General features: G+C 40.6%; 1 protein-coding gene across 1 annotated transcript in view; it reads right to left on the reverse strand.

The window, feature by feature from the left end:
- The window catches only part of DOCK3 (dedicator of cytokinesis 3), a 167,927-nt gene that overhangs the window by 23,371 nt on the left and 117,623 nt on the right, over nucleotides 1-26,933 (reverse strand). The window contains exons 28-42 of the mRNA XM_017732287.1: nucleotides 24,941-25,039; nucleotides 22,734-22,828; nucleotides 21,150-21,225; nucleotides 20,166-20,266; nucleotides 19,834-19,892; nucleotides 18,280-18,428; nucleotides 15,941-16,026; nucleotides 14,100-14,126; nucleotides 13,886-13,981; nucleotides 12,125-12,185; nucleotides 11,554-11,647; nucleotides 10,721-10,869; nucleotides 5,988-6,074; nucleotides 4,351-4,455; nucleotides 398-539 (exon numbers count right to left, since the gene is read on the reverse strand). Coding sequence (XP_017587776.1) covers nucleotides 398-539; nucleotides 4,351-4,455; nucleotides 5,988-6,074; nucleotides 10,721-10,869; nucleotides 11,554-11,647; nucleotides 12,125-12,185; nucleotides 13,886-13,981; nucleotides 14,100-14,126; nucleotides 15,941-16,026; nucleotides 18,280-18,428; nucleotides 19,834-19,892; nucleotides 20,166-20,266; nucleotides 21,150-21,225; nucleotides 22,734-22,828; nucleotides 24,941-25,039 — 1,426 coding nt within the window. The remainder of the gene's footprint in view (nucleotides 1-397; nucleotides 540-4,350; nucleotides 4,456-5,987; nucleotides 6,075-10,720; nucleotides 10,870-11,553; nucleotides 11,648-12,124; nucleotides 12,186-13,885; nucleotides 13,982-14,099; nucleotides 14,127-15,940; nucleotides 16,027-18,279; nucleotides 18,429-19,833; nucleotides 19,893-20,165; nucleotides 20,267-21,149; nucleotides 21,226-22,733; nucleotides 22,829-24,940; nucleotides 25,040-26,933) is intronic.

Genomic DNA, 26,933 nt, shown 5'->3' on the forward strand with positions numbered 1-26,933 from the left:
GCAGTTTTAAAGAAAGGGAAACTGCAAAAAAGTAACATACTGATGTAAAAAAAAATAAGCAGAATGGAAAATAGTGCTTTGGAACTAGTATCTGTTCCCAACAAAATACTGGCCAAGAGAAGGTATCAGGAATACTCTTAAGGACACAAACTGTGCGTGATGCCAGTGCTGTTGGTAAAGCATTAAAACATGAATGCGACAGAGCACAGCCCTTTCCCTTCTACATGGAACGTGACCTGCATTACTCCCTGACTAAAAAGTGACTGCTCTCTCTAACACCACATCCCACAATGAACCAACCACTGTCTGCTGCAGCGTCTGGTTTTGTCCATATCCAGCTCTACCTCTGTGCTCTGCCCCAGCTCCAGAGAGAGTTTGCCCTTTCACAAAAGGATACACTGGGCATCACACTGCAATATGGAGTCATCGGGGTGGTTTGGGTGCTGCATTGCGATGGCTTGGGGGAACTCGCTCAGCATCCTCTGCTGGAAGGCTTCCAGCCTCTCATAGTCGTGGCCCCGACACACATACTCTTTGTTCTGCAAGAAGGACAAGCATAAATTAGGGTCCTTAAAAATAAGTTAAATTCTATTGACTTTTATCTCACTTTAAATGTTACTTCAAAACCAAAGATAAATGACAGTGGCAATATGCTAATGTGAGAGTAAAATGTGCATTTAACACAGTAGATTTATTTTATTGCTTCCTTTTTCTTCACAATGTATTTCATGAAGAACTGATGAATGAGGAGACTATTCCACTGATCTCTGAACAGCAAAATGCCTCTGATTCAGGCACACCCAACACTCAGTCTTTGTGGTACTTTCTTACCTGCTTTTCAGAAAAGGCACTATTTTTAATTGGACTATACTGAAACATATCAACTAAAACTTAAGTCACCAGCTTGGCTGTTCTATGCTGGGAAAGCTGCCGTCAAATGTAATTTACACCAGATGGATAAAAGTCCTGAGCATCTCATAGGGCAGAGGGAGATACATGTTTATCATTTTATCAGTTCTCCTTAGAAGTTGCAACAAACTGTTCACAAAAATCACTGCTTAATCACTGCTGTATTATCACAGCCATACAACCCAGCCCTGATCATGCTGAACAATACATGCTCAGGAACTCCCCTGTCTATAGTACAGTAATACAGAAAAGCTTTACCAAGAATTCTCAGTGGCCACTTAACAAATTCCCCTTCGGCCCTAAAAGCACTTTCCTCTTGATGAAGGAAATTTCATTTCTGCTAATAATGGAAAGCTGCATTTAGATATGACTCTTGAGGCATTAAACCATGTGTGCAGAGTTGTTGGATGCTTTTTGAGCAATTTCTAACTCTGAACAGCATGATACAAGATTTCTAAAGTCCTCAGTGTCATGATGATTGTATTCCAGTGTCTTAACCCTCACAAACCACGATTTTTATCAGTGTTAGTATCTCCTGGTGCAAGATCAATCAAGGCAGGCAAATTCTCTAATTCTGGTAGTTTAAACTCTCATACACACAATAACTAGAACAACAGGGAGGTTTTTCACCCCTATAAAACAATTAAAAAATCTAACAAACAAGAACAGCCCTTTATTTCTTGCATTTAGAAGCTGCAGTGTATTCAAGAATGTGCTTTTAATTGCTCTAGAAAAGGGATTTGGCCAAGCAGTTCTCGATCTTGTAGCAAAATCAAAGGGAAAGTAGCAAAACCAGATCATAAAACACAGCTAAGGAGTTCAGTTATCTTTGGCTTTGCATTTCAACTTTCTGGAAAGGATCTCATGTTCTCGCTGTGGCATGTGTCACTTTGTATGCATCAGTCACAGCAACCAATGGACTGGGAGAAGAATCACATGATGAATCTTGACAGTTCAGTCTGTAATGCTCAAACTTTGCAGCTACTATTAAATTTGGAGTGAGCCCATGTTTGAAGGTGAATCTCTTCATGACACTGACGGCTTTCTCTGTTTTAGCTTTTGATTGCAGCAATCTAGAAAACTGTAAGCCTATAAATAAAGTTATTGTGATTTTAAAAATAATGCCCTGAAAACACCTCAAAGCTAAATTTAATAAGACTTTCCAGACAGATGCCAACACAAGATCTCAAAATATGCCTTGTCACGCCTTACTTGAACTTCTGGTAGATGGAAGATATGGACAGTTTTAATTTAAATTTATTTATGTAGGAAGGCTAGAAATAGATGCAGAATTCACAGAAACATGAACAATGACTCTTCTAGACAAAGGGTCTTTAAAAATCAAAGATGTAGAAAGAAGTGATTATTTTCTGTCTTAAGCTATACAGCAATAGAAAAATACATGAGAAAAGGGCTTGGAGTTACTTGATCACTTTAAATCACTCCCGTATCCATTTGAAGATTTTAAATCCATGTAAATCTTTTTCTTCTTTAGAATAGCTGCTTCCAATCTCTTTACAGTGTGATCCATGCTGATGTGACTGCTAATGGGCTTAGTCCGTGCTCCACAATGTGTGTGCTGTATGGATCATTAGGCAGAGAAAGGAGGAGGATGACTTTTAATGAGATTGCTACATTAGTAATCTGCTATCAGAAGTACTGCTACCAAATATAATTGCAGAATTAACAAGGATTATAATTATGTACACTCGTGTTCGCTGGTAATGTCTCCAGCCAAGGATCCATGTTGTTACAGCACTTTGCAAAGACTCAGGGCTGAGCATGGGAAGCTCAAGCAGTGTTGAACACATTGGCCATGGAGGATCCCAGGTAAAGTGAGCATCCACAAGACAAAAACATGTCACTGACAGTAGTTCAGATGTTAGGAACGCTCATGTGCCATAATGACTTTGTTGTCACTCGCTGAAACATTTGTTGTTAGATATAAAAAAAGGAACTGTCAGTTTTCTCTGAAGATCTTCATGAAAGGGCAGCTCCTGGCTCACACTGTAGCACCTGTCCTTTCCTTGGATTCCTCTGCAGGGGTGTTCTACACACCCCTTCAGACTGCTGCATTCTAAATTCTATGAGGAGCAGCTGAGGGAGGAGGGGCTCAGACTGGAGAAAAGGAGACTCAGGGGGACCTTCTGACCCTCTACGACGCCCTGACAGGAAGTGGTAGCCAGGTGGGGACTGGGCTCTGCTCCCCGGGAACAAGGGACAGGAGGAGAGGAAACAGCCTCAAGCTGCACCAGGGGACGTTCAGGCTGGACATCAAAAGAATTTCTTCATGGAAGAGGCTGTCAGGCATTGGAAGGGGCTGCCCAGGGGAGTGATGTAGTCACCATCCCTGGAGGTGTTCAAGATGTGGCACTTGGTGCCATGGTCTGGTTGACAAGGTGGTGATTGGTGAAAGGTTGGACTCTATGATCTTGGAGGTCTTCTCCAGCCTAAATGATTCTGTGATTCTCTGATTCTGGCACTATTCACCTCCAAATAACATGAAGCCACCACTCTTTATCCACTGGTATTTCTTCTCCTTGGCTAATTTCAACTTACCTTTATTACCCCTGCCTGTGTTTCCATTAAAAGCCTGTAATTAAACCCCAATGTTGAAATCCTTGTTAAAAAAAACAACAAACAACTTCATAATCAGAGGGAAGCTTTCAAAATGGTGTGGCTTTGTGTGGCTTCATCCTGTGTACCTCGATTGGTGCCACCTCTTGTCAAACCATTCCTTCAAAGAGAACACAAACCGTGCACCTCCAGTCCTTGAAAGCTTCCAGTTACCTTGTCCTGTCACATTCGATGGCATCTGCCATCAATTTGCAGGCAGCTCTTGGAGCAGTTGTCAGATTATATTCCTTCCCTGCTCTAAACTAGCAACAAGACATTGTATAAACAAATACCCATTTAAAGTCTGATTCCTCATTAGGAAAAGAAGAAAATTTCACTTTTTAAATGGATTGGTACACCAGCAGACAATGAGCTCCAAGTGAGGACATGGCCAAAGAAGCTGTTTGGCTTTTTGTTGAAGAGAGGAAATTTTCACTTGCACTTAGCATAAGAGTCATCAGGCTGGGATTAGAATTCTGTCAAGTGAGACTTTTTTGAAGTGTGATAATTTGAGATGATGAAAATTAGTTGTAATGACCCAACATTGCTGCAATACAGCATTTTGCTTAATATAGAGGCAATTTGTGCTGCATCTGCAGATCACCAAAAATTCACAGCAGCGTGAGTCAAATTTCTGATCTCTGTTCCCAAGAACATTCCCAGTGGACTGCATCCTTCAGTTCAGCCAGAAAACTGTTTTTATTTGTGTAGGCGTAAAAAAATATGCTGAATGCTAGACATCGGATCTCCAAAACAAAAATACAAAGCCTTAACAGCTTCTCTGAGCCTGGTCACTTTGTCACATTCTGTATAAGTTTGGCTTACCCGCAGGAAAAATGGGAATTTTCGACCATAAAAACCAACTCTGAAAAACTCCGGTTCTAAGCGCTGCTGTTCCATGATATTGTCATAATAGGTAGCTTCCATTTTCTGTGGAGGAAAGAGATAGCTGCTATCAGACCCTTAAAGCTGCACTTAAAACATTAACATCTCAAGACTCATTAAAATATCACATTACTCTTTTACCCCCACAATTTTTTATGAAAAGACCAAAATTATGTTAAAGATAAAAATTATTAATTAAACCAGTTGACGTGGTGGAACAGACTAGAATATCACCATACTCATTTTACATTTTGGGAGATGACATATGAATTTTTCCTGGTTTAGCTTATTTTAAATTAAACAGGTCTTGCATGTAATTTTCTTTGCATTGCAGAATTAATAGCAAAGCTGAGATTAAGATCCATATTGCCTGGCTCACAGTGTCCTATTCTCTCCTACAGATCAAAATCCATACCACTGCCTGGAAAATTACATCTAATTGGGTTTGCCTTAATTGAGTTGAGGGGCATGAAAAAGGATAAAACAAAATTAAATCTTGTACAGCTCTCTGGACCAGAAGATTTAACATGGAAGAAAAAGGCAGTGGAAAAGAGGAAAAGGACTTTTCTCTAGTTCCAATAACTAGTTTTGTGGCTCAGTTGAAAGACTCACACGAATTTCACCGTAGCAAGAAGACAGCTCTTGAAGGAGAAAAACCAGTTTGACACCACTGCTTCCATGCAGAGAACCCTAACTTGCAATATTGCATCCTGGTTTGTGCTCAGTTCCCACACACATTAACTCCTTTTCTAGAAAGGAGAAGGGCCCAAAGTCATTGCAAGAAGCATCAAGGAATGTGGTGGTGATGTGAATGGCAGAGAGTGCACAGCCAAGCTGGTCATGTGCTCTCTTTGGAGCCACTTTGGAGAAAACAGGTTCTTCAGAAGTGCAGTTTATCAGACCTTGTCAGACAGGTGTCTTCAGATAAAAATAAACTGGACTTTTTAAAAAGATAATTTAAACCACTGTGTTTATCCATGCAGTATAAATCTCAAATTTGGATACATGTATGCTACCCCAGGGGACAGGTGGAGATGAACTATTTTCATATTCAGAAAGTTTTTAAATAACAACAGGATCTTCAGCTTTTTCTGATTAACACATGATGCTGCAAATGTGCCCTGATTTCATCATGTTTGGTTGTTCCAGAGGACCAGATCCTTGTAAACTGATAAGAATGCCATAAACATTTGCCTTCTTCATTCTTTCTCTCTTGTTCATCTTATCTCACTGAGGCACAAGCTGTCCTTGATTCTTTTAGAATTAAAATGAAATATGTATTAAAAAAGATAGTATTTTATGCAAGAATATATGTAAATATGCAATAGCAAGCCCAGCTCCTGTGTGTGCGTGCTGTCTCCATATACTCACGGGATTTTACTGCTACCAGACTTTGGAATTATTTCAGTGGACCTACAAAGTCATCAATATGAATCAATGGCAAGGAGTCACTGTGACTGCATGGAGCTCTAAAAGGAATGTGGTTGTTTTCTAAATTCAGAATGCACTGACAGGAGAGCAAAGTGCTCTGGGGAATGATATAAGAGACTGCAAGAAGCGAAGGTGCTGCCACTTACCCGGATCCAGCTGAGGCTCTGGTAATCATAGAGACTCTCGTACTGGATGGCCAGTTCTCGGCACAGCGGGATGCCGAACTCCCAGCTCTGCGGGGCCAAAGCAAATCACACTCACAGCAAACACAATGCTACTACTGCCAGTTCAGCTGAGAGGAATATGGAAACTCAGTTCGGGGAATTCATTTGGTATGAAATGGCAGAGATTAGATGTGAAAATGCAATGCGATGAAACCATTTCCATTAAATAGCAGATCAGTTCCTTCTAAAAGATGGGAACAGAAGCATATGTTCCGTGGAAATTACACACACATACTGCTTGTTCTGACAGTTCATTTATGAGACTGCGAACTTATCTGGAGAAAGATAATAAAACTAACAATTTTTCTTCTTGCTAGACACCCCTTCAACCCACCCCCAACAGCTCCTTTGCTTCCTGCACTAGAACTCCTTGGAGTACAGAGTTAGGGCTTGGCTCCCCAGCAAAGCACTCCCCTTCCCAGGCTGTTCCTTCCCACTGAAAGCACAAACTCTCAGGCAGTGGGAACACTGCAACACACAGACAAAACATCCTCAGAACTGACCTGCATTACTGCAGTAAGTCAATATCCATATTCAAAAAGCCACACTCATTTCTTAAGCTCCCAATCCCACACAATAAATCTCTCCTAGCACACCATACTCATCATCCGTGAGATCAGGAAGGAGAGACCCACTTTGGGCACACCCACACAGAGAAAGACTCTCCTGTTACCTCAAGGGGCTTTTTAGAGAGCTTGTTTTACACTGAAATCTCCTCTTCCATCACCTTTTACCTGCACAGAGTGGAAGCCTTTTTGGGGAGTGGCTGTTTCTTACCATGCTTATGGTAAAGGATTTAGAACACCAAGGTCTCAGTTGAACCTTTACTGAGGATTAATTTTTATTACGCATTACTGGGCTAATTTGCCAGTTGTTTTACTTGGGACCCTGCTGTAGTGAAAACAAAATTAACGTGTGAGTTAGACTATCACCTTAAGTTTTAAGAATATTAATAGCAATATTGTAAATTACTGGTAAGTCATTAACAGCAATTATGTAAAATACTAGCTCTTAATATGGAAACAGTTTTTCTGGCTACATGTACCTTCACATAAAAAAGTGAATCTCTGGATTGATTTAATGTATGAGGTACTTTACAGTGTTTCCCTTTAGTACTTTACAGTGTTTCCCTTTAGGCCCACATTTGTAGTGTCTGTTCTATCATCCTTACTGCAACTCTTTAGCTTCAGTTAATTACAAAAACTTCAGTAAAAACTTGCTAAATAAAAAATTGTATCAGAATCAATTTGGATATTCTAATAGTATTTGTAGTTTGGGAGAACGGGAGGCCTGAGATTTATTTAGATCAAAACAATAGATACAAAAGAAAGGAACTGAAAGACCAGTTTCTTGACTGCTCTGAATATTACTGAGGTATTTGTGATCTCGAATTAACAGGATTTTTGCCATGGGTTGTCAAAGCCCATGACACACAAATGGATGCACTGAACTGGGATCAACAATAGTCAGTTAAGTGTTTGTATTTGCAAACTCAAACACCACTGCATTTTTTATAGGTTGCAGCATTCTTCACAGAGATACTAGATACAGATTTTCAGTCCTCAGCTGATCTATGTTCACTTGAAAGGATGGAAAAGAAAAGTCTCTTCTAAAAAATCTGGCCAGGAATAAATGGCTTTTTTTCCACAGAGGGTTTGAGCAGTCTTACTTCCAAATGGGATGCTGTGACTAAAGCCTACCTAACTCTCTAATCTGTGTTCTGGACAGAAGCAGAAAGCTCGCTGGCTGTTTTCCCTCCAGGTGATCTGAGGGATGTAACCTTTTCATGCTCCTTTTCTGATGTCAATTAAATTAACAACATGTAACCACATCTGATTTCTCTTTATACCACCTCTTCTACATGTACCTTGATACCATTCCTGTCATCCTAACTCAGGCTCTTTCTTTGTTTCAGTTTCCACACCAAGAAATTCCACTGTGCTACCTGAGTATTCTGCGGATACAAGTCGAGCTAGAGAAGTGAAGAAAAACAATACACAGGTAACTCCCTAAAGAGAAAGGGGTTTGTAGATACTTGAAAAGAAAAGGAATGAATGGATATCCAAGCCATTGGAGCTTCAGTTTTAAAATCTGTGATGTTAATGAGCAACATCTTCACAGTGTAGATATTTAATATGCAATTCCATGGAACATGCAAGCGTCACTTCCCTCTTCAAATAACTTCCTTATGTCTCCAGTGGTAATTTCCCTCATTAGTGCTTTCTGTTCTGCTGACCTCTGATGTGTTTGCATGTTGTGTATTACTTGAAAGCCACATTCATAGGACATTTATTGCAGCGTTCTCCTATGGCACCAGCAACTCCCAGCTGACTGCACAGAAGGGGGCACAGGTAGAGACAATCAACCCTTCTGAATGCCAGCCGTTATTTACTTACATCTCGATGTGCAGATTTCTTTTGGAAATGATTCCCATGAGGGTACACAAGAGAAATGATTTCGAGTGTTGGGTATGGAGCACATGATCAAAAATGAAGTGCTTTGGAAACACTGCTCTGGGTCTCTGTGCCCCCTTGGCTGGCACTAAGGAGAACAGACCCTGCAGTGCCATGGTGGGAGCTGGTCAGAATTGTCAGTTAATAAATTAAGCAGTGAACTGGACAGAAAAGGGTTGTGTAGTTTTTGAGCTATTGCTGTGCAGAAACATGATCAGTCAGGTTCAAACCGTTCCATTCACAGATGTCTTTTACTAGAGAACTTTTGAGTTTTAACAGACAAAATCGTAACTGCGGGTTAAAAATATCTTCATTTTAAGTTATGTACTTGCACACGCTGCCAGCTGAGCCATAAACCAATTCACAGCCTGGCAGAAATCAGCTGGAAGGGGCACATGACCAGTGAAGGCTAAAAAGGCTTTGGAACACCACGTTCTTTCCCAGCACAGGGCTGCTGCTGACGCTGCTGAGGGTGGGAGTCACTCAGTTCTGCACCCACTGCAGCACCCCAGGCCTGCCATGGGCTGTGCCACTGGCATATCACAAGACACTCTTGTGGCCAGTTTTCCTCCCACTCCTGTGCTGAGAAAATTTTCCTATTAACAAATGCAGAATTTTTCCACCCTTTACACTCTGCCTTGACACCCTCACTTGGTGGAAGGGCCAGGAGCAGCCTGAGAAATGGAACTGGAAGGACAACAACAAACCCCACTCTGCAGGACCTGAGGAGGGGCCATCTCAGGATAGTGCAGAAAGCAGCTGTCAGACACAAGTAGAGGGAAGCAGGTTTCTTCCATTCCCTGAGCTGCTCCCTGTCGCACAGCAAGAGTGCCGAAAAGGAGGATTTGGCTTCTCAGTATCTTTCACTTCCACAGTCTGAGTGGCACACACACTGCTTAAGTGGATTATTTAATCATTCAGCTACCATTTGTAATAAAGGAGGATTAAAACACAAATCAAGTAACTCCAAAAACATCCAGTGGGGAGAAAACCTCAAGAGGTTAACACTTTATATAATCTTTTAGGAGTTTTATAGCCTAATTACATCAGTCAATTTTTACTCTCCTTCACTGTGTATATGGATTCCCTGTTTTTGTCAAAAATAAATGCTCACTTGTTTTCCATAGGGTCTCTGTCATCTTTGTCTACTCAGACAGTACAGTACTGCAGTATTTGCACAAGCCAGTAATTTATTTTTAAGTGCAGTCTGAAAACCCCTGAAAATTTCTGAAATGAGAGAACCATATGCAGTGTTGTCACAAAAGAGCAACTCTGGCAGACACACAAAAAAAAAATCTTAATCACTTCCTCATAAATGGACTGTTTCTTCCTTCACACAGGAATCTGACTTTTCCAGGTTCTGTAGAGAATGTTTCTGCCATATGCAACTCCCTATTACCAGGACTAGGAAAGAATTATCTGCAGTGGCAGTCCCATATGAACCAACTCACATCACAGGCAAAATGAACCCCGAGGCACGCATACAGATGTTATCTCCCAAGAACATGAGCTGTAGGAATTTTCCTACAAAAGGGAAAAATTCGAAAATACTCTTAACAGGTGACGTCACTTTTAAGTTTCACCTCTGAAATGTTCCCAAAACACCATGACACAAGGGACTAAAACATCTAGCTCTGCAGTAATTGAAAAAAAAAAAAAATAATTAACTGTAGGAAACCCATACTCAATATATGAAATTGAAATGGATTGATTTTCTTCTTGTGCAGTGGATGGAACTGCACTTTAATTGAAAATCGCTTTAAAATAAGTGACACTGAAAGGACTTAAATCTTTTTCAATAAAGAGACTTTGCCTGCTATTTCATTGTGTAGGTTAAGCACAAAACAAGTCCTCAAGTGAATCATAGCACAGCAGTTTACATAGATGGCTACCAAATGCAATCCCACCCCCCAAAAGCTGAGGAACCGGCATTCTACCATCAGCTGATCCAGTGCTTGGTTTAAAGGTTTAAAAATGTTTTGGTGTTTGTCCTGTTGGCCTCCCTAACCCGTTCCAAATGCCATACATAATGAAATACCTTTTCTCATCTGTTTTTTTGTCCAGAGAGCCAATTTGTCATGTTATAAACCCTTTTGATACAAATTTAATTCCAGACTACTACACTGAGATAATGGCTTGCAAGCCCTAAGTCAGTCAGGAAAAGGGAAGGAAGCTGCTGGAAGAGAGAAGAAGTTGGCATACCTTCCCTTTGTTGAAGTAATGGATAATCTTACGGCACAGACCTTCCTTACGTTGCCACTCTGACTGAGATGGGTAATGCAGGAACTCTCTCAGAGGTCTGTCCTCCCACTGGAGCAACTCACAGTACAAAAGCAAAGTGAATGCAGCCTCTGTAGGAAAGGCAGTTACGGAACACTGAATCAATGACAGCAAATCAACACAGCCAATACTGAAAGGTCACAGACCTGCTTCTGAAACAGTCTGTGATTTCTGATTTATGGTTTGAGAAAAAAACCTCGAGTCTTAGAAGACCATTAAATTATTCAATTACTTAAAATAGCAGCACATGATTTTTAGGTACAAATCTGTCAAGTTTCTTTTTACCAGCTACTTGATATAAATTCACAGTCCCATGTTCAGATCTGTAACTAGATTTGGGGCACGGCTGTAAACAGAGCTTGGACAACACAGCATTAGAGTCCATACACGTTCCAGTGTTCCCTCAGGACTGCAATGCAAGGAAATATGACAAGTGATAATATAATGGTGGTTTTGCTAATCTTCCTCTAAATTTCATTCTGCTGTTGTGATATTTTTTTTTGATCCATCTTCTTCAAAGAACACTTTAATGTAAAATTTGGAGTGTAATGCAATAATCATATGGTCCTGCAGGCAAAACCAGACAGTATTTAACTTGAGGGAAGAAGCTGGGCCTCAGCTTCTTGCCTTCCCAACTGCCATAACTGATTCATGCAAATTTTTTCCAAAAGAATGAACCAGATATTATATAACATTGGGAGAGTTAAAAAATGTCACAAGGATTTCAAGCAGACTGTGGGGAATGTCTCCCTCACCTGTGTAGTTCTCAGCCTGCAGGTGCATGTCACACAGCTTGTGGATATAGCGGATGTACATCTCCTCCTTGTTAATCTCAGATTTGTAGAAATTCTGTGAAAGAAAAACCAGAGTTGTTACTCTTGGGACTCTCCCTTCAAGCACTCAGTAGCATGTGTGCATGTGCAAAGTTATTGAAAAGAGAACACATTCTTATTGGGGAAGAAAAGTAATAATTCTTTTCATATTCACACTGATCTAACCCACTCATTTTATCATGGCATGATTTTTTTTCAAAATGAAGGTAGTCAAAAGCTGAAAGAAGAGGTGGGAGAGGTTGTAGAACCTCTGTCACAGGGATACACAGAACTCAGCTGGACACAGCCCTGAGGAGCCTGACCTACCTGGCCCTGATTTCAGCAGCAAGTCGGACCAGAGCCTCCAGAGGATCCCCACAATCCTCATCCTTCTCTTCCAGTGCTTGGATTCTGAAGCTACAGTTGCCTGACACAGATTCCTATCCCAGCCTTTCCCATCCCAGTTTCTACAACATTGCACAGTATCACAAAGAGATAAAGGAAACATCTTTACCATAAGGTTAACAGTGCAGCCGATTTTCTTGTTTTCTGTTTCATCTCCTTTCATACAGTCCCTAAGAAAGCAGAGCAATGTTGAAACAAACATCTGCAAAAACAGTCCTTTTAAAATAAATCTGAAGTTATCGTATCTTCCAGAGTTTCCCTGGATGACAAACAACAGATAATCATATACTTCATTTAATAAAGTTCCTCTAAGAAAACTTTCCATATTACAGCTTAAATGATGTGAGAACTGAGTGTCCCCTTACACATTTGCATCTGAGAACAAACACCTGAAATGACTGTTCCTTCATTTATTACAAGAACCTGAATAAAAATCAGACAACAGTGGTCAAAAATAATCTGAATGCAAGATCTACTATAAAAGTAAAAAACTCCTATTTATCCAGATGTAAACATTTAGTCCTAGTCAAAGGGTTGGCTTCCATAAATGCAGCTCTGCAGTGTGGTGTGGCACACTGAAAGGTACAACCTGAGGGATTTAGACTAGATTTCTAACTTTTGTATAGGTAAGTTAAATCACAAAATTTATCTTTAGTTTCTGGAATATTTTAGACATCATTTCTATTCAAATAGTACAAAGGATTAAATTTTTAAAGCAGTGACACAGCAAACTTATCTTGAGAACTACTACAGCTTCCAACTGGCAGTTGGTCTCTAAAAGAGATGCCTGTGTATTTCCAAATTCCAGTGCCACATTCCAGTTCCCTGTTCTGTTCTGGGAATGACAAATCTGCTGCAGATTGAAAATCAATTAAAAAACTGGTATGTGTTTCTCAATTAAGCATGGAAATGTGTATCTGTGTGTCAAAGCTGCCTTGCTGGCAGCTGTTTATCATTAAAAAACAAAAACCCAAAACCACATGACACCCTCCACCTTGCCCCCCCACCAAAAGACCCCCAAGCAGCTCCCCTGCATTCCCTTTAAATGTGTCTCCAGTACCTGGTTGTGCACAGTAGTTGTAGAGCAGTTGTTGCCAGGAAAAAACCAAGAGATTGGATCAAGGTGGTAGGGATAACAAAAAGAACAAACTAAAAAGCACAGAAAAGGATTTGGGACTGCAGAACACCCAGGCTAGTCAGAGGGTTTCACCTCTAATGAGCAGAAGCAGAAGAAAAAACTATTTGAACTCTTGTCAGTACGCTAAAGATAGAAATATCTAGGGCAGTTCTATATAGGTTCAAATTGTCTATTATTAAAAAAAACCCCTCTGAGTGTGTGTGTATATATAAATCTAAAGTTAAAATATTTCCTTCTAACTAAGTCAAAGCTCAGCTGCATTGACACAACAGTCCTGCAAACTTCAGTTCAAAACTATACCAAGGCTGCCTAATTTATAGTGAAATCTTGCCCATGGGCCACCAGCTGATGTGTCAGAGTTCCCAGATGGAAGTTCTCCAGCTCTGCATGAGGCATTCAGCATGCCTTGGTTCAGTGTGGCTTTGGGGATCACTCTTGCATTGAGCATCTATTTTGCTAAATTAGGTGAGATCATTTCAGTGATAGAAGGAATTAATGTTTTAGCAACCCAAATAAACCTTAGTACAAAACTATCAGGAATGAGCACACAAGAATGAGAATAAGGGCTCTGGAGATGAGGATTTGGGATGTTTGGCTCAGAACCCAGCAGTGATGAATTAGTCTTTCATGTATGCAGCTTGATAGTCAATAAAAATATTCCCTGTAGGAATTTGGTCCCATGTCTTTCCAGACTTCTTATGCTTAGAACATGTTATTGCTGGTGCCAGATACCTGTAGTCGAGCAGACGCTCCATGAGACGAGTGACCGATGTGACAAAGGAGATTCCAGTCTCCCGCCAAGTTTCCTGCTCAATCTTCTCCAGCAAACTGGAGATGGAAAGACAGCAGGTGAGGCTTCCAGGGAAATGGTACAGTGCATGCAGACTGATACAGACAGCTTGGTTTCTCCCTCATAAAACAAATTCCAGAAGAATTACTATCTTACCTGGGATAAGGCCCAAAGAGTTGGGTTCTACTCCAGGCAGCATGAAGCAAAGACAAGGAAATTACAGAACTGACAGGAGAAGGGAAAATATCCTCACATTGCCATTTAACAGATATGAAAAAACCAACACTCATGGCAGTACTTGATTCCCACATTACTACCTGTAGCTTAAATACTGCTAGCAGCAGTCAGAAACTGAAAAGGAGTCCAAACCTACTGCAAGTATTTCTTCTTTGCTCATCCCTCCAAAAACTTTCATCTCTAACCAGCAACCAAGGAACCCTGAATCACAATGTAGTTAAACTGGAAATAAAAGCAGTCTGCTCCTGCCTAGCATAGACAATACAGTGAGCACCCATCTCACACAGTGAAGGAAGAGAGAAGGCTGGAATGAGAACAATAAACATTGTGTTTAAAAAGTGAAGAAAGAAAGCAAATTTACATGCCAGTTTCCTGAAACTGGATTTCCAGTCAAAGAACTTGCCACTTCTGGGAAAGAAATTCTTTTGGGCGTCACATCCTCTGAAGAAGCAAACTCTTCAGTACTGGGATGATTCACAGCTGAGGGAGCCAATTCCCTTTTCAGCAGTAGAGTTGAGACAGTAGAATTCAGGGTCAACTGTTTTTTTCACACAGCATTTACTAATTTATGGAATTTTTTCCTCAAGTTGTTTCCTCATATTGTTCTCAGACAAGTCAGTGGCACATATAAACTAAATGGTTGCTGGCATTCCAGGCTGTGTTTCTTGGTAATACATCCAATCACTATCATCTAAAAATGAGTAAAAAGCTACAACCCTTGAATTCTTAACATTTCAGGTAACAAATGTCTTCAACTGGGGCAAAGGCACACTATTCCTCCTGCCAGGCGAATTATAAAAAGAATAGATATTTCCTTTCCTTTATCCCTGAAACAGACTTACATATCTGTACACATAAGATCCAAGACTTCCCAAGGCTGAATATACACAAATCCAAAGTGAATACATTTCCATACTTCCTGAGGATAAGCACATGGGATGGGCAGGCTTATCTAGCTTGAAATGAATGAATGTGCAATTGCAAATTCAGAAATAGAATTATTGGCCCCAGCAAAACAAAGGTTTATGGCTCAAACAGCCGGTGTGCTATTAGGGGCCATGTAAAATTGTCTGGAATATATGGCTAAAATTCTGGTAATGATCTCTCTGGCTCACTGGACTATTAAAAAATTTGGGTTAAGGGCTCTGGACTGTCAGGAGTTCAAAATAATTCCTTTTGAAATAAACTAGAAACACTCGAAATGAAATTTGGGGACAGATCAGTAATCAAAGGTAGTGAAGTGTAAAGTCAGACATGAAATCCTCAAGTTTATCCTTCTGAGTATGATTGTTGGTGTGAAGGGAAGTGGAAATACAGTGTCCCAATGGACTCTGGAGGAAGCAACTGGCAACTGTTGAGCCAACCAAAACATGGCCTTCAAAAATAGGAGGAAACAAAGGAAAATGCTGAGGAAAATCTCCTTTGCTCTAACATAGCCTGACTCTGTAGACAGTGCACTGTGTCTCTAAACAATCTCACTCACTGTTATCAAAAGAGAGGGGCCCTGGCTCCTCCAGCAAATGAATTTTTGATAGGAGGATGATAACCTGTGCAGCCCTTTATGAGGTGTCACAGAGAGAAGACAAAGAAGAATTTAGGTCTCTCTATTATTTTCAGCATTAATTCGCTGAGCCATTCCATGGAAACCTGCCAGGAAGCCCTTTCCTGCCCTCCCCAAAGATCTGTGGCTGTACAGATCAGTGCCCAGACTCTTGCAATGGCCCTGCACAACACAAGGAGCATGAACTGGCAAAGCTTACAGCAGGCTGAAGAGTTCCCTGTAGTTCTCATCACCTTTTCCTTCGGACACCAGGCTGTCCAGCTTGTCAATCAACTCAGCTTCCACCTGCAGGAAGAAGCAACCAAATCCATCACTCAGAAACACTTCCAATGAACCAGTACATCAGGTAAACTGGATCCCGAACTACAACAGAATATCCAGCACCACTGCTGTGCTGTGGTGATTCTGCTGGTGGGTAATTGGTTTGCAATCACCCAGACATCATTATATTGGAAGATTATTTGTTCATTAAACCCCCCTTTTTAAGCTTCTCTGTGATTATATGACACTTCTGCTTTTTCTTTCACTTATGTAAAACGCCACACCAGCATCATTATGTTCCTCTTACAAAGATTTTTAATACTTATTAATTCCCACCCTAAATATCAAATGTGATATCAGATATTCTGATAAAATTGATTCAAGTGCAGAAATCAACATATGTAACATTAAACAAAACAATTTCGTGTAGTCTGAAATCTTGCAGAAAACACGGTTTCACTACTAGTGAAGACAGAGGCTTCTAAAGGCTGAAACTATTTGCAGAAATATGGCTTACTTTTATTTAAATACAAGCATAGTTTGAGCTTCTCTATGTTTTTCAGCTGCCAAATTGCAAAGGAGGAAAGGATGGGAAGGAAAAGCAAATCAGCCAGTAGCACACAAATGGACTTGGTGCTCTTGCTGCTGAAATCATTAAAGGGAGACCTGATTTCATTCCTGAATCAGACTGTATTGTTATCCAGCCTTGCTGAAAAAACAACCTTGTTAAAACATGAACTACTGAAGAGAATTAAAAAGCGCTTGAATGAATTTTCAGGGGTTTTATATTTTCTGACAAACAACTGAATATTCAAAAGGTGAAGAGAAGCTCACAGTTAAGAAAACCCTCCCCCTTTGTTTGTGATCTACAGTGACAACAGAAATCCGTAATGCCTGTGTCCAGCTACCCAGCATTATACTGGAAAGCAAATAACTCCCTGGTCCCAGCAGAAAATGTTAATGAGGTTTATTATCTCTTGTGGTATTTAACTGTATATTTCATTCTCACTAATACAGATGATTATTTTGTCTTTGACCTCAGAAAGTTACAATATATGCTTCATAAAACAGTGTGGAGATTTGCTCGTAATTTAAGAAATATTCTTGGAGCTGTAGTTTAGAATACATTAGTGAGTATAAAAATTAAATGAAGATTATGAAGAGTGCATCTTGATACAGAAAATATAAATAGGCCCAGAAACTCAAAGGTGACTGTAAGTGCTTATTACTGTAAATTCCAGAGAAAGACTGTTCTGTTGTTATGCTAAAACAGGTGGAAAGAGGACTATGATCAAAATGCTATTGCAATAATAATAATAGTAAATAATAACAATCATAGTGATCACGGGAGCTGAAGAGGAAGAAAAACAAGCTCCTGATAATACTTTTCCACACAGCCTTTAATAGATCAGGTTATGGGAAAGGTCTGCTATTCTCCTGGAATGATAGATTAGATCTGGCATTTTAATGACTCTGCAAATAATTAATCACATGAATTATGATAATTTAATGGTGATTTACTCCTTCAGAGCACTTCTCTGCAGACACTTGCCCTCAGTATTGCTCCAGCACAATGACAATGAAACACTGTCATCCGAGGACCCAGTCTAAACCCATCCTTCATTAGCAATGCTCTGCACTTCAGGGATCTGGTTTGCAGTGGAAAATCTAAGCAATTCTCTGACCACGACTGGGAAACAGATTGATGAAGATTTCTCTCCCTGATTTGCAATCACAGCTCACAGCAGGTGGAAACTGCAGAGCTCTTGTTGGACTTAACCCTTCCAGGAGAGCTGTTGCAATTTCTGAAAATAAAAACAGCTACAAAGTCTGCTTCAAGGCATGGTAGAATGATTTAATGATACAGTACCACTTCCTAGCTGCAAATTGAAGACAGAGAAGCAGAGAGCAAATCACAAATACCGGCTAAATCTTTACATCCCCAGTTTTGGTTCTCAGTCTGACCCATTTAATAGCTGACTAATAATCTAAGTGAAACCAGTGGGAGCAGTGACAGCCCAGCACTTACAAAATTCTCATCCCTGTCTGTGATGTGCTGAGCACATCCCTCCTCTTCCCCGTTTCTGGGAAATGCAGCTTGCACTGGTTAAACAATCTTGGGGGTCTTGTGATAGTTCTGTGAAGTAGGTCTCAAATTTTCTATTTTATGTATATTTACATGACATCTTCAGAGTCAGAAACAGATCAACATCAGCTTCCAGCTGGACACTGCAGACAGCCAGAGCAGGAAAAGGAAAGCTTGGGAAGTGCCCTCACCTGTTTGAAGTTGCCATTCTTTCTCTGCTCCCAGTCCATCATGTCATGGAAGATTGGGATCATGATATTCCGGACTTCTGGTTGTGGAACAAGTGTAACACCCAGAAAGGGGCCAATCATTCCCGGAATAAAGTGAATCTTGTGCTCACCTGTACAACACAAACCAACTGTAATTAAATAAAAGCCTCTGCTATCTGTCACTGAGAAAATAGGGAACCCTTGCAATAATGGCATGTACAGAGTAGTAGGCATGAGCATTATCAAAGCAAACATTCTTTTCCTGGAAGGAATGAAAAATCAGTATTTGCTTTACACCATGTCTTGCAAAGTCTCTAAGAGCATTTTTAAGTTCACTGTGAAAGCCTTCAGCAAAAATTGTCAGTGCATTTTACTTGCAAAGGAATTCAAACTGTCAAAAGTAACTGAACTAAAACATACTAACTGGGGGAAAAGAGGCCAGGGTACGTACTTCTAATTTCTGAGGATTTTGAAAGGGCTGGTGAGAACAGTGGTAGTTAGTAGAACAACACATTTAGATTTTAAAGAACTAAAGAGCTCCTGGTCCTCAGTGCTGCCTCAATTTCCTAACTGCCCTTGACTGGGATTAAATGGATCTGCTCCAGGAGGGACTGGAGGCACTGTGCTGACAATCTCTCCTGAGCCACGTTACTGCACTGTTGCAGAGAGAAACTCAACAAAGCCTGATTTGGAACAGCATCCAGGGATAAATATCTGCATCTACACATCTAAAACTGGCTTCTCACTTCTCAGTTGAGTTTGTCCAGCATCATTTTCTGGGTATTGCATCTCTTCTATCTTGGAGTGCCTTCTGTTCTCCACACAGATCATTTGAACTGTGACCAGTTCTGGCTGTATCATTTTAGTTGTGCAAGACAGACCAGGCTTATTCAGTTTTCTTGCTTTTGTAGTGCTCCTGACTGTTGTCTGAACTTTGTCCAACTTGTCTTGGGTTTATGTTTTTTTTGTGTTTTGTTGTTTCTTTTAGCTGTAGAAAGCAGGACTGGGCAAACTAATCTAGAATCAAGTGAACTTATGAAAAACACTGTGACAGTAATATGGTCCCTCTCTCTTACTCCAGATTCTCACGTATTTTCTCAAAGATTACAAAATCTCCTTTACTCATGGCATTTTACAGGTAGCTCCCCTTCAGCTGATTATCAGCATGGTACATTTGTAGTCTTTGGTTTCTTGAACAGCCCTCCTACCTATATTCCTACACATAAAATGTTTGTATTTGGCTTTGTGAATATTTTGCAGCCACATTATCAAGTTATCTAATCTGACTTGTGCCACTCCTTTGCTCTCTTCGTGATTCACCCCTTCTCATATCCTTGTATTTGTGATCTCTATCAGCAAACATTTTGTTATTTTCCTCTAGAATACAGTGCAAAAGAGTTTTGGTGGGAGAAGAGAACTCTTCAGAGAAACAAAGGATTCTGTGATGCCACAAAACATTAAAAAAAATTTAAAAATCTGACAGAAACGGGGGGTTCCTTTGGCTTTGGTTGTCAGGTGAGAGAGGGAGAGACTTACCCAGGTTCTGCCACATGCTGAAGAGCTCATAGGCCATCATCACTCTCATATCGCCGTACCTGAGAGAGAACAGAGACACAGCTGCCCAGGGAACAAAAACTGGGAAGGCAGTGAAAAAATAATCAAATTGTTTAAAAAAAAAATCAATTCACATTTATGTTAATGTAAGAATGTCGAACAACTTGACCAATCCCTGAATGTGGAATTGGGAGATCTACTTATTAATTTCCCAGGAATTTCCACATCCCAGGTTTCATGATAAATCACAGAGACTTATGGTAGGAAAAAAAGTCTCTTTTTTGGGGCGGGAACCCAACGAAACATGTCCTTACTTATCTAGAATCTTCTTCCTCTTAGGTGGTGTGGCATTTTCTAGCTGGAGACTCGGCTGGTTTATGAACAAAACTGCCAGGCTGAAATAAGAGTTCCACACCTGTGACAAGGGAAGGAATTTTACAGCATTACACTCCAAGAGTAAGTTTTAAAGAGTGGAGAAAGACACAGACTCCTTTTCGTAATCAAGGCATAAATTCATCAGTGTCTCTTACTATGGAGATACAAATTAACTCTTAAGGATAACAAGTGGGTTATTTAAACCTTGACAGCAACTGAAACCCCACAAAAGCAGTGCCACTGGGTTTTCCTGTTTGCACCAGAGCACAAGACTGAATAAACCTGGTGACTTCAGCAAACTTTTAAATTGTTTTTCTATAGGCTAAACAGATTATATCTGTCAAGAATCCCCAGAGATCACCTTATACATGAATGAGAACCCTATAATTTGATCTGTTTTCCCAAAGAGATGAGTTTTTTCCCAACTTGGTGTGTGCACATGTCCCTAGATGCATGTCTGGCAGCTTTTCCTTATTAACACTGAACTTGCTGCCCATCTCCAACTACATGAGACACAGGGACAACGCTCCATAATCCTCCAGGATTTATGTCAGCAGCCAGAGGGACCTCTGGGAGAGGGAGATTGTGAATTCCCCAACTTCAGGAAAAGCATTGCCTGAGTTTACATTGCATTATCCATCATTCTGCAAGACAGCATGCTCCATTAGCCCCATGCTTATGGAATTACTTGTTTCCTTTATGAGAGACTCAATTTTCCTGATTTGATCTCACACTGTATCTGTTCTACTTCCCATCAATTCCTCAGCAGATTCCATTCCTGTCCTTTATCAGTTAGGTCATCTTCCTGACAGACACTCTAATAAACGCTGCAAATATCATCAGCTAAAGCAGAGGGCAGCTCCTGTTCCTTTGTTACTGCTGGTTTGAAAAGATGTCAGAACATTTTCTGAATCAATTCTTACTTTAAAATCGAAGTCTGTTTCCGTGAAATTCTTATGCAGGGCAGAAGACAAGTACTGAACTGTTGTAACTATGATACTGCAGCCAAAAACAAAGAGAAGAAAACAAAGAGAACATTTGAATCTGGAATAAAACATATTACAGTGGTTGGTGGTACTGGTTTTACTGTGGGTACAGAGATGAGCATTCTTTGTGTAATCACTGTGATATTTACACAGAAACCACCGTTCTAAGTTTTAATGTACAGTTTGTACTAATTGATACAAGATTATGAACCTTCACTATTATTGTAACTTTTAGCATTTAAAATCACGTCTGTTTTGCATGGCTAGGCCATATGACCTCCAGTGAAATGGAACAATATACTCCTTTTCCTCCTGTTTTAAACAGAAAGATTTTTTCCCCCAGAGAAGAGTAACTCAAAAAGTTGGGGCTGTTCTTGTTCTTGACTATACAATGGTCCTTAATCTCACCTCATTCAACTCAAGATTTTTGCGAGTTATTTTGCCAATTTTTGATTTTCGTGTTAGTTTTTGTTGGTGGCTGAATACACCTTAGTGAAAGGCAATCAAGGCATGTGATAAATTGAGAATTAATAATTGGCATGTAGATAAAGCAACAATAGTACCAAAAGAAGAGCACATCTCTGATTCACATGCAAGCAGTACTCCAGCAGCACTGCTAAATGTAACTGTCAGTCTAAAGGTTTGTGGCAAAATGATGCCCAAGGGAACAGGTAACCTGCAGCATCTGAGGGAGCTACTGTTTCAGGTGGATTTCTTTTTCTTACAGAACTTCATTGAATCTTTACGCTTGAATTACTGAAATCCACTTCTTTCACTTCTCATTAGCAGGGTGGACTCGCAGAGCATTCAGCTCAGCTGAGCAGGCAGCCTTTAGGAGCATTTCCATGGAGTTTCCTCAGAGTGGGAACTCTCCAGCTGTCAGTCAGTCAGTGGGAATTCCACAGCTAGTTTAGCTAAGGAAGCTAGTGAATAATTCCAGCCACCCTGTGTTCAACACTGCTGCCAATCCAAAGAGCACAGTACTTAACCCAGCAGAAGCAAGAAACTGAGATAAAATGGAGCATTAAAATGGTAGATGGCAACTGAACTGAGAAAGAACTCTTAATGTAATGCTTTGGTGTCATGGCTGGGGTCTGCTCCCACTGTTCCCAGATACCTGAGTGCCTCTCCCTAAGGAGGGATGTTTATGGGAAAAGACGGATGTTCAATGCAGGGATTCCCTGGCAAGGGTGGGAGAGGCCCGTTAACACCCCTGGGAGTGGGGAGCTGGGCCTTGCCCTGTGTGCTGGAGCTGCTGGGCCACTTGGCCCCTCACCCTCAGGGCAGCTCCTTCAGCTCTGCTTTTAACTCCTGACTCAGAGTACTGGTGGGGTTTAACAGACCCACGAACACACAGGTTTGGTCTGGAGTGTTACAGCAACATCAGAATGAGGATGAGCACTCCAGGATTCCTGTCTTGATCCTCACATCTCAGTCTGAGGAAAAACCCGAGGAAAAACCCAAGCCCCAGGCTTTAACTGCCGCAGAATGACAACACTTTACACCTGCTTCTCTACTTACTTGCTGGTGAGCAACCTCATCACCATCCAGTCTCGAGGAAAGACACTCATCTTCATCAGGTTCCGAAACACACAGAAAATCTTCAGGAGGAACTCCTGTCACACAGGGAAAAGAAATGAAAAATCAGCAGCAGTTGCAGGTGAATCTATTTTCTTGATCGTAAGAAAGACAATTAAGCTAAGTGTGCTCTACTTGAGCTTTGTGTTGCAAGGCCATTCACCTGGAAACATGGAAGCAACATACACTGGAATATGGCTCTGTTCCTTTTGTTTGCCTCTAATATAGAACTTGAAGCTTCTTTAAAATCTTCATTTCTACAGGGAGATGAAAATCTTCCCTATGTGCATAATTGTATATGACTTCTCATATTATCACCCAGAGTTCCAGTGTCAATTTGCAGCTATTTTCAAATATACTGGACTCATAATCACCTTCTTATGTACTCATTTTATTCATTTATCTGTCTAAATTTCTTTGGACTTACGTCACAATTTGAGAACTAACCACACCCCCAAGCCCAATGAAACTCCTACATACACTTTCTAAAATAGTAACAGAAAACCCCATTTCTGGCAACTAGAGCAGCAAAGAGCTCTTAGACACATTCAGCTGAATCTTTGCTCTCCAAAAAAAAATCCCCAAACCTGAAGACATTTCTGGCTTTTGACTACCTGCACCTCCATGTCTACAGAACAACAGGAAGGATCAAACATAACAAGTTGTTGGCCTTGCAAACTATGATTTTATTGTTTTGTTTTCCTTCCACACAAAACCAAAATAGCAGAGAAAGTGGCAGAGCAGGGTTTCTTCAAAACCATCCTACCATTATGCCTTAATGGGGGGTGGGGGGGAGGAGGGGTGTGTGTGATTAGTATCTTGGTGTAACTGAGCTCAGAGTAAAGCATTAGAAGCTCCTTGACTTTTGGCCTCATTTTGCCCTAAGTGTAACAGTGATAAGTGAATAAAATGCCTTTCCATGCCAGAAAAAGTATTGGAAATATTATTATGGCCATATTTGATGGGGAAAAAAAAAGTAATATATAAAATCTTCAGCCTTTGTGATACTCTTGGAACATATACTGAGATTATAGAGATACAACAGTTCTTATGGGCATAAAGACAAATTTCAGTTCAATGACCTTTCCACAAGTCTGACACAAGAACTGTAGTTTAGATGGCTTTTAAAATATCTATTAAAATTTATTATGAATTAATTTACCAAATCATTTTCCTGTGAGCAATTTGAAAGTTACCAGAAAGGCAGCAATTTCAGATAACTATCAACCTGAGATACACTGAACCCTGCAACCTAAAGATAAGAATTTTATCATTGCAAATTCATCTCCCTGATTTATTCAGCTTCTCTGTATGCACACAAAATATTTAAAAGCTGCAAGTCTATCCAGAAAGGACTTCTCACTGCTTCTCCATTTCATTTGTAAAGGTAACAGAAGTTCCTGCCACATTACATTGTTCTTATTGTGCTTATTTTATTGAGTGCCATGCTAAACAAAATCATTTTATATAAAAACTTGTCTTTATTTATAGGATTATTCTGCCTTTCAAACAGGCTGTTGTCAGATACTCCTCTTCCCTATGGAAGTTGAGGTAAGAAGTTCTGCTGGTGTGAGATGTGTGATGTGCCATTTCAAAATGTCAGAGGTCTGCGCCCCTCACCAACCCCTGCTGTTCACGGAGAGTCATAATTTAAGCTGATGTTCACGAAGAAGCAGGCAGCAACTGGAGTGGTAAGGTTACAGCTTTCCAAAAAAAGATTTCATCTGCTAGAGACATTTGTATCCCCCAAAAGGCTTGAAATTCTCTTCTGGCATAAAATCAATACCCTTTGTAAGAAAGCTCCAGTGCATACTGAACATCTAGCAAAATGCTGTACAACAACTGACTTCACATTCACGGGATTAAAAAATGCCCTGTTCCTCTGCTTGTGTTTAATAGGTAACAATTATGATATCCTTTATGTCCAACAACATCTATCCTGGGACTTTATTTGCTGTTATAATTTGGTGCCCTGTAGCCTTAAATGGTTTTTTGCAACACTACACCAACGATTATAAAAGTGAAAGGAAGGTCCCTAAAGAGAGTGCCAGTGGATGGGAATGATTAACAGGGCAAGTGATGCTCGAGGGATTCCCCTCTGCTCTCCCATTCTGAGGGAATCACCCTACAAACACCACACCCTTTGGTACCTTCAGCTCATCCTTGCTTTGGAAGTTGTCCAGTAAGTGCTGGAAGTGAGTGTCTGACATCTGACGAAGCAAAGATAAAAGGCAGGAGACATATTCTCCCTGTTGACCAAATGAGAAACTCTTTCATTGAGACAATCTGAAATTTCATAGATACAAAGCTTAACCTGGGGGAAGGTATAAAGGGAGGGGTCTGAAATGGCCCCAATGCCTGTGAGGGGACAGCTGACATGCACCGAGATTGAAAGTACTGCAGGTTAACAGTTCCTGAGTTACTGTTAATACAGGGATACACCTCCAGGAGGCTCCTCCACAGATGCCAGTTTTAAAGGTCTTTTTGATAATCAAAGTTGTAGTCTAATCAAAAATCATTTAAAATTATTAATACAGACATTAACAAATCACCCTCCAAGCATGCAGGTTTTGACAATAACTTTTCAGGTACTTAATATACAGTGTCTGTCAGAGGTGTGACTGCAGCTCATGCCAACAGACCAGCAATTATTTGAACTGATTGACTCAGACCAGTAAAGCAGTGACAGTTTGGGATCAGGCTGGGCTACAGAAGGTGTCTGGAAGCTTGTAAATATATGGCTTATTAGTGTTCACCAAGTTCTGTGCTGTCAAAGCTCCAGTACTGACAGGACTGCAGTCAGATTTCCTGAGCACAGTCTGAGTAAGCCTACATGAGCTACAATTACATTTCTGTAATTCTGCAAAGCAGATGCACCCTAACCAGTTACCACAGCATCCCAAAGTGTTTTCCAAAGAGGAACTCCCCCATTTTACAAATCTGAAAGCAAAGCACAGAGAAGTTAAGCAATCTGTCCAAGAGAACAAGGTGGTGCCAAGAACAAACATCAGGACTGGGTCTGTTGATTGCCAGTCCCTTGCACAACACTATTTTTTTCTACAACAAAGAGCAACTAATTTGGAAAATACACAAATCTAAGCCATATCTAATAAGAATCCATATATCACTGTGCTGTGAAATGTAAACTGAGGAGCAAATATAAGGGACCGTGCCTTCCATTTTACTGTTTTTGTAATTGGCTCAAGCATCTACCCAGGAGCTTTGACACAGGTTGTTCCAATAAAGTTTCCAGGGCTGAACTTCACTAGGAAGAAAGATGTGCTCTTTTGTGTGGGCTGGCATGTGGTAAACAGCAGTAAGTCAAATGGCAGCAGTAAAAGGAAACTGAGATATTACTGGACATTTGCAAGCCAGTGCCTTTCTTGTCCTGTATCAAAGAACATCTTGTTATCTGAGCTAACAAGGAAAGGTCCAACCTTCTCTCCTGTGTGAGAAGTGCACCTTAGTGCACATCTGCCCCCAGCAGCACTGCTGAGGTTTCAGCCATTTGCTAAAAAAACAAGTCTAAAAAAAGGACATTCTGAACAGCAGCTTAACATTCTACATTGTGCAAAAGCTGCATTAGAGACTCTGACAAACAAAAATAGACTAAAATAGGCTAGAATAGAAAAGGGCACAAATCCAGGAAAGAAGAAGGCTGAACAGCAACATTCTATTCTTTTTCTTCTCTTCCACTGCATGTCAAAAATTTTTTCCCTGTGGCTAATGCTGGCAGCCTGGGTAAAGTGGTGGCTTCTCCCACCAAGCTCAACAGCTCACTTGACTTATGATCTGTTAATTTCTTTTGAAAAAGTATGCTGTGTTTCATTTGCATGAAATAATCAATGACCTGGGACAGAAGCTCTCCAGGGTGTTTAGCAAAGGGATTTAACCACAGAGCACTGTGATATCCTCAGTTTTGGGGATCACAGCCTAGTACTCATATAGCCCTTGGTGACACCACCTTAGGGGTGAAGCTCCAGGCAGCTGCCCAGTACCTCAAGTTTTAAGCAATAACTCTCAATCACAGCTGCAAAGACAAACAAGAAAATAATCCAGCAATCCACTAAAGGCTCCTGAGCTCCACTGCTTCCTGCAGCCCTCACTAGTGCAGGGAGGAGGGAATGGGTTCGTGGCTTATTA

The sequence above is a fragment of the Corvus brachyrhynchos genome, unplaced genomic scaffold (genome assembly GCF_000691975.1).
Source record: "Corvus brachyrhynchos isolate BGI_N302 unplaced genomic scaffold, ASM69197v1 scaffold4, whole genome shotgun sequence".
Lineage (NCBI taxonomy): Eukaryota > Metazoa > Chordata > Aves > Passeriformes > Corvidae > Corvus > Corvus brachyrhynchos.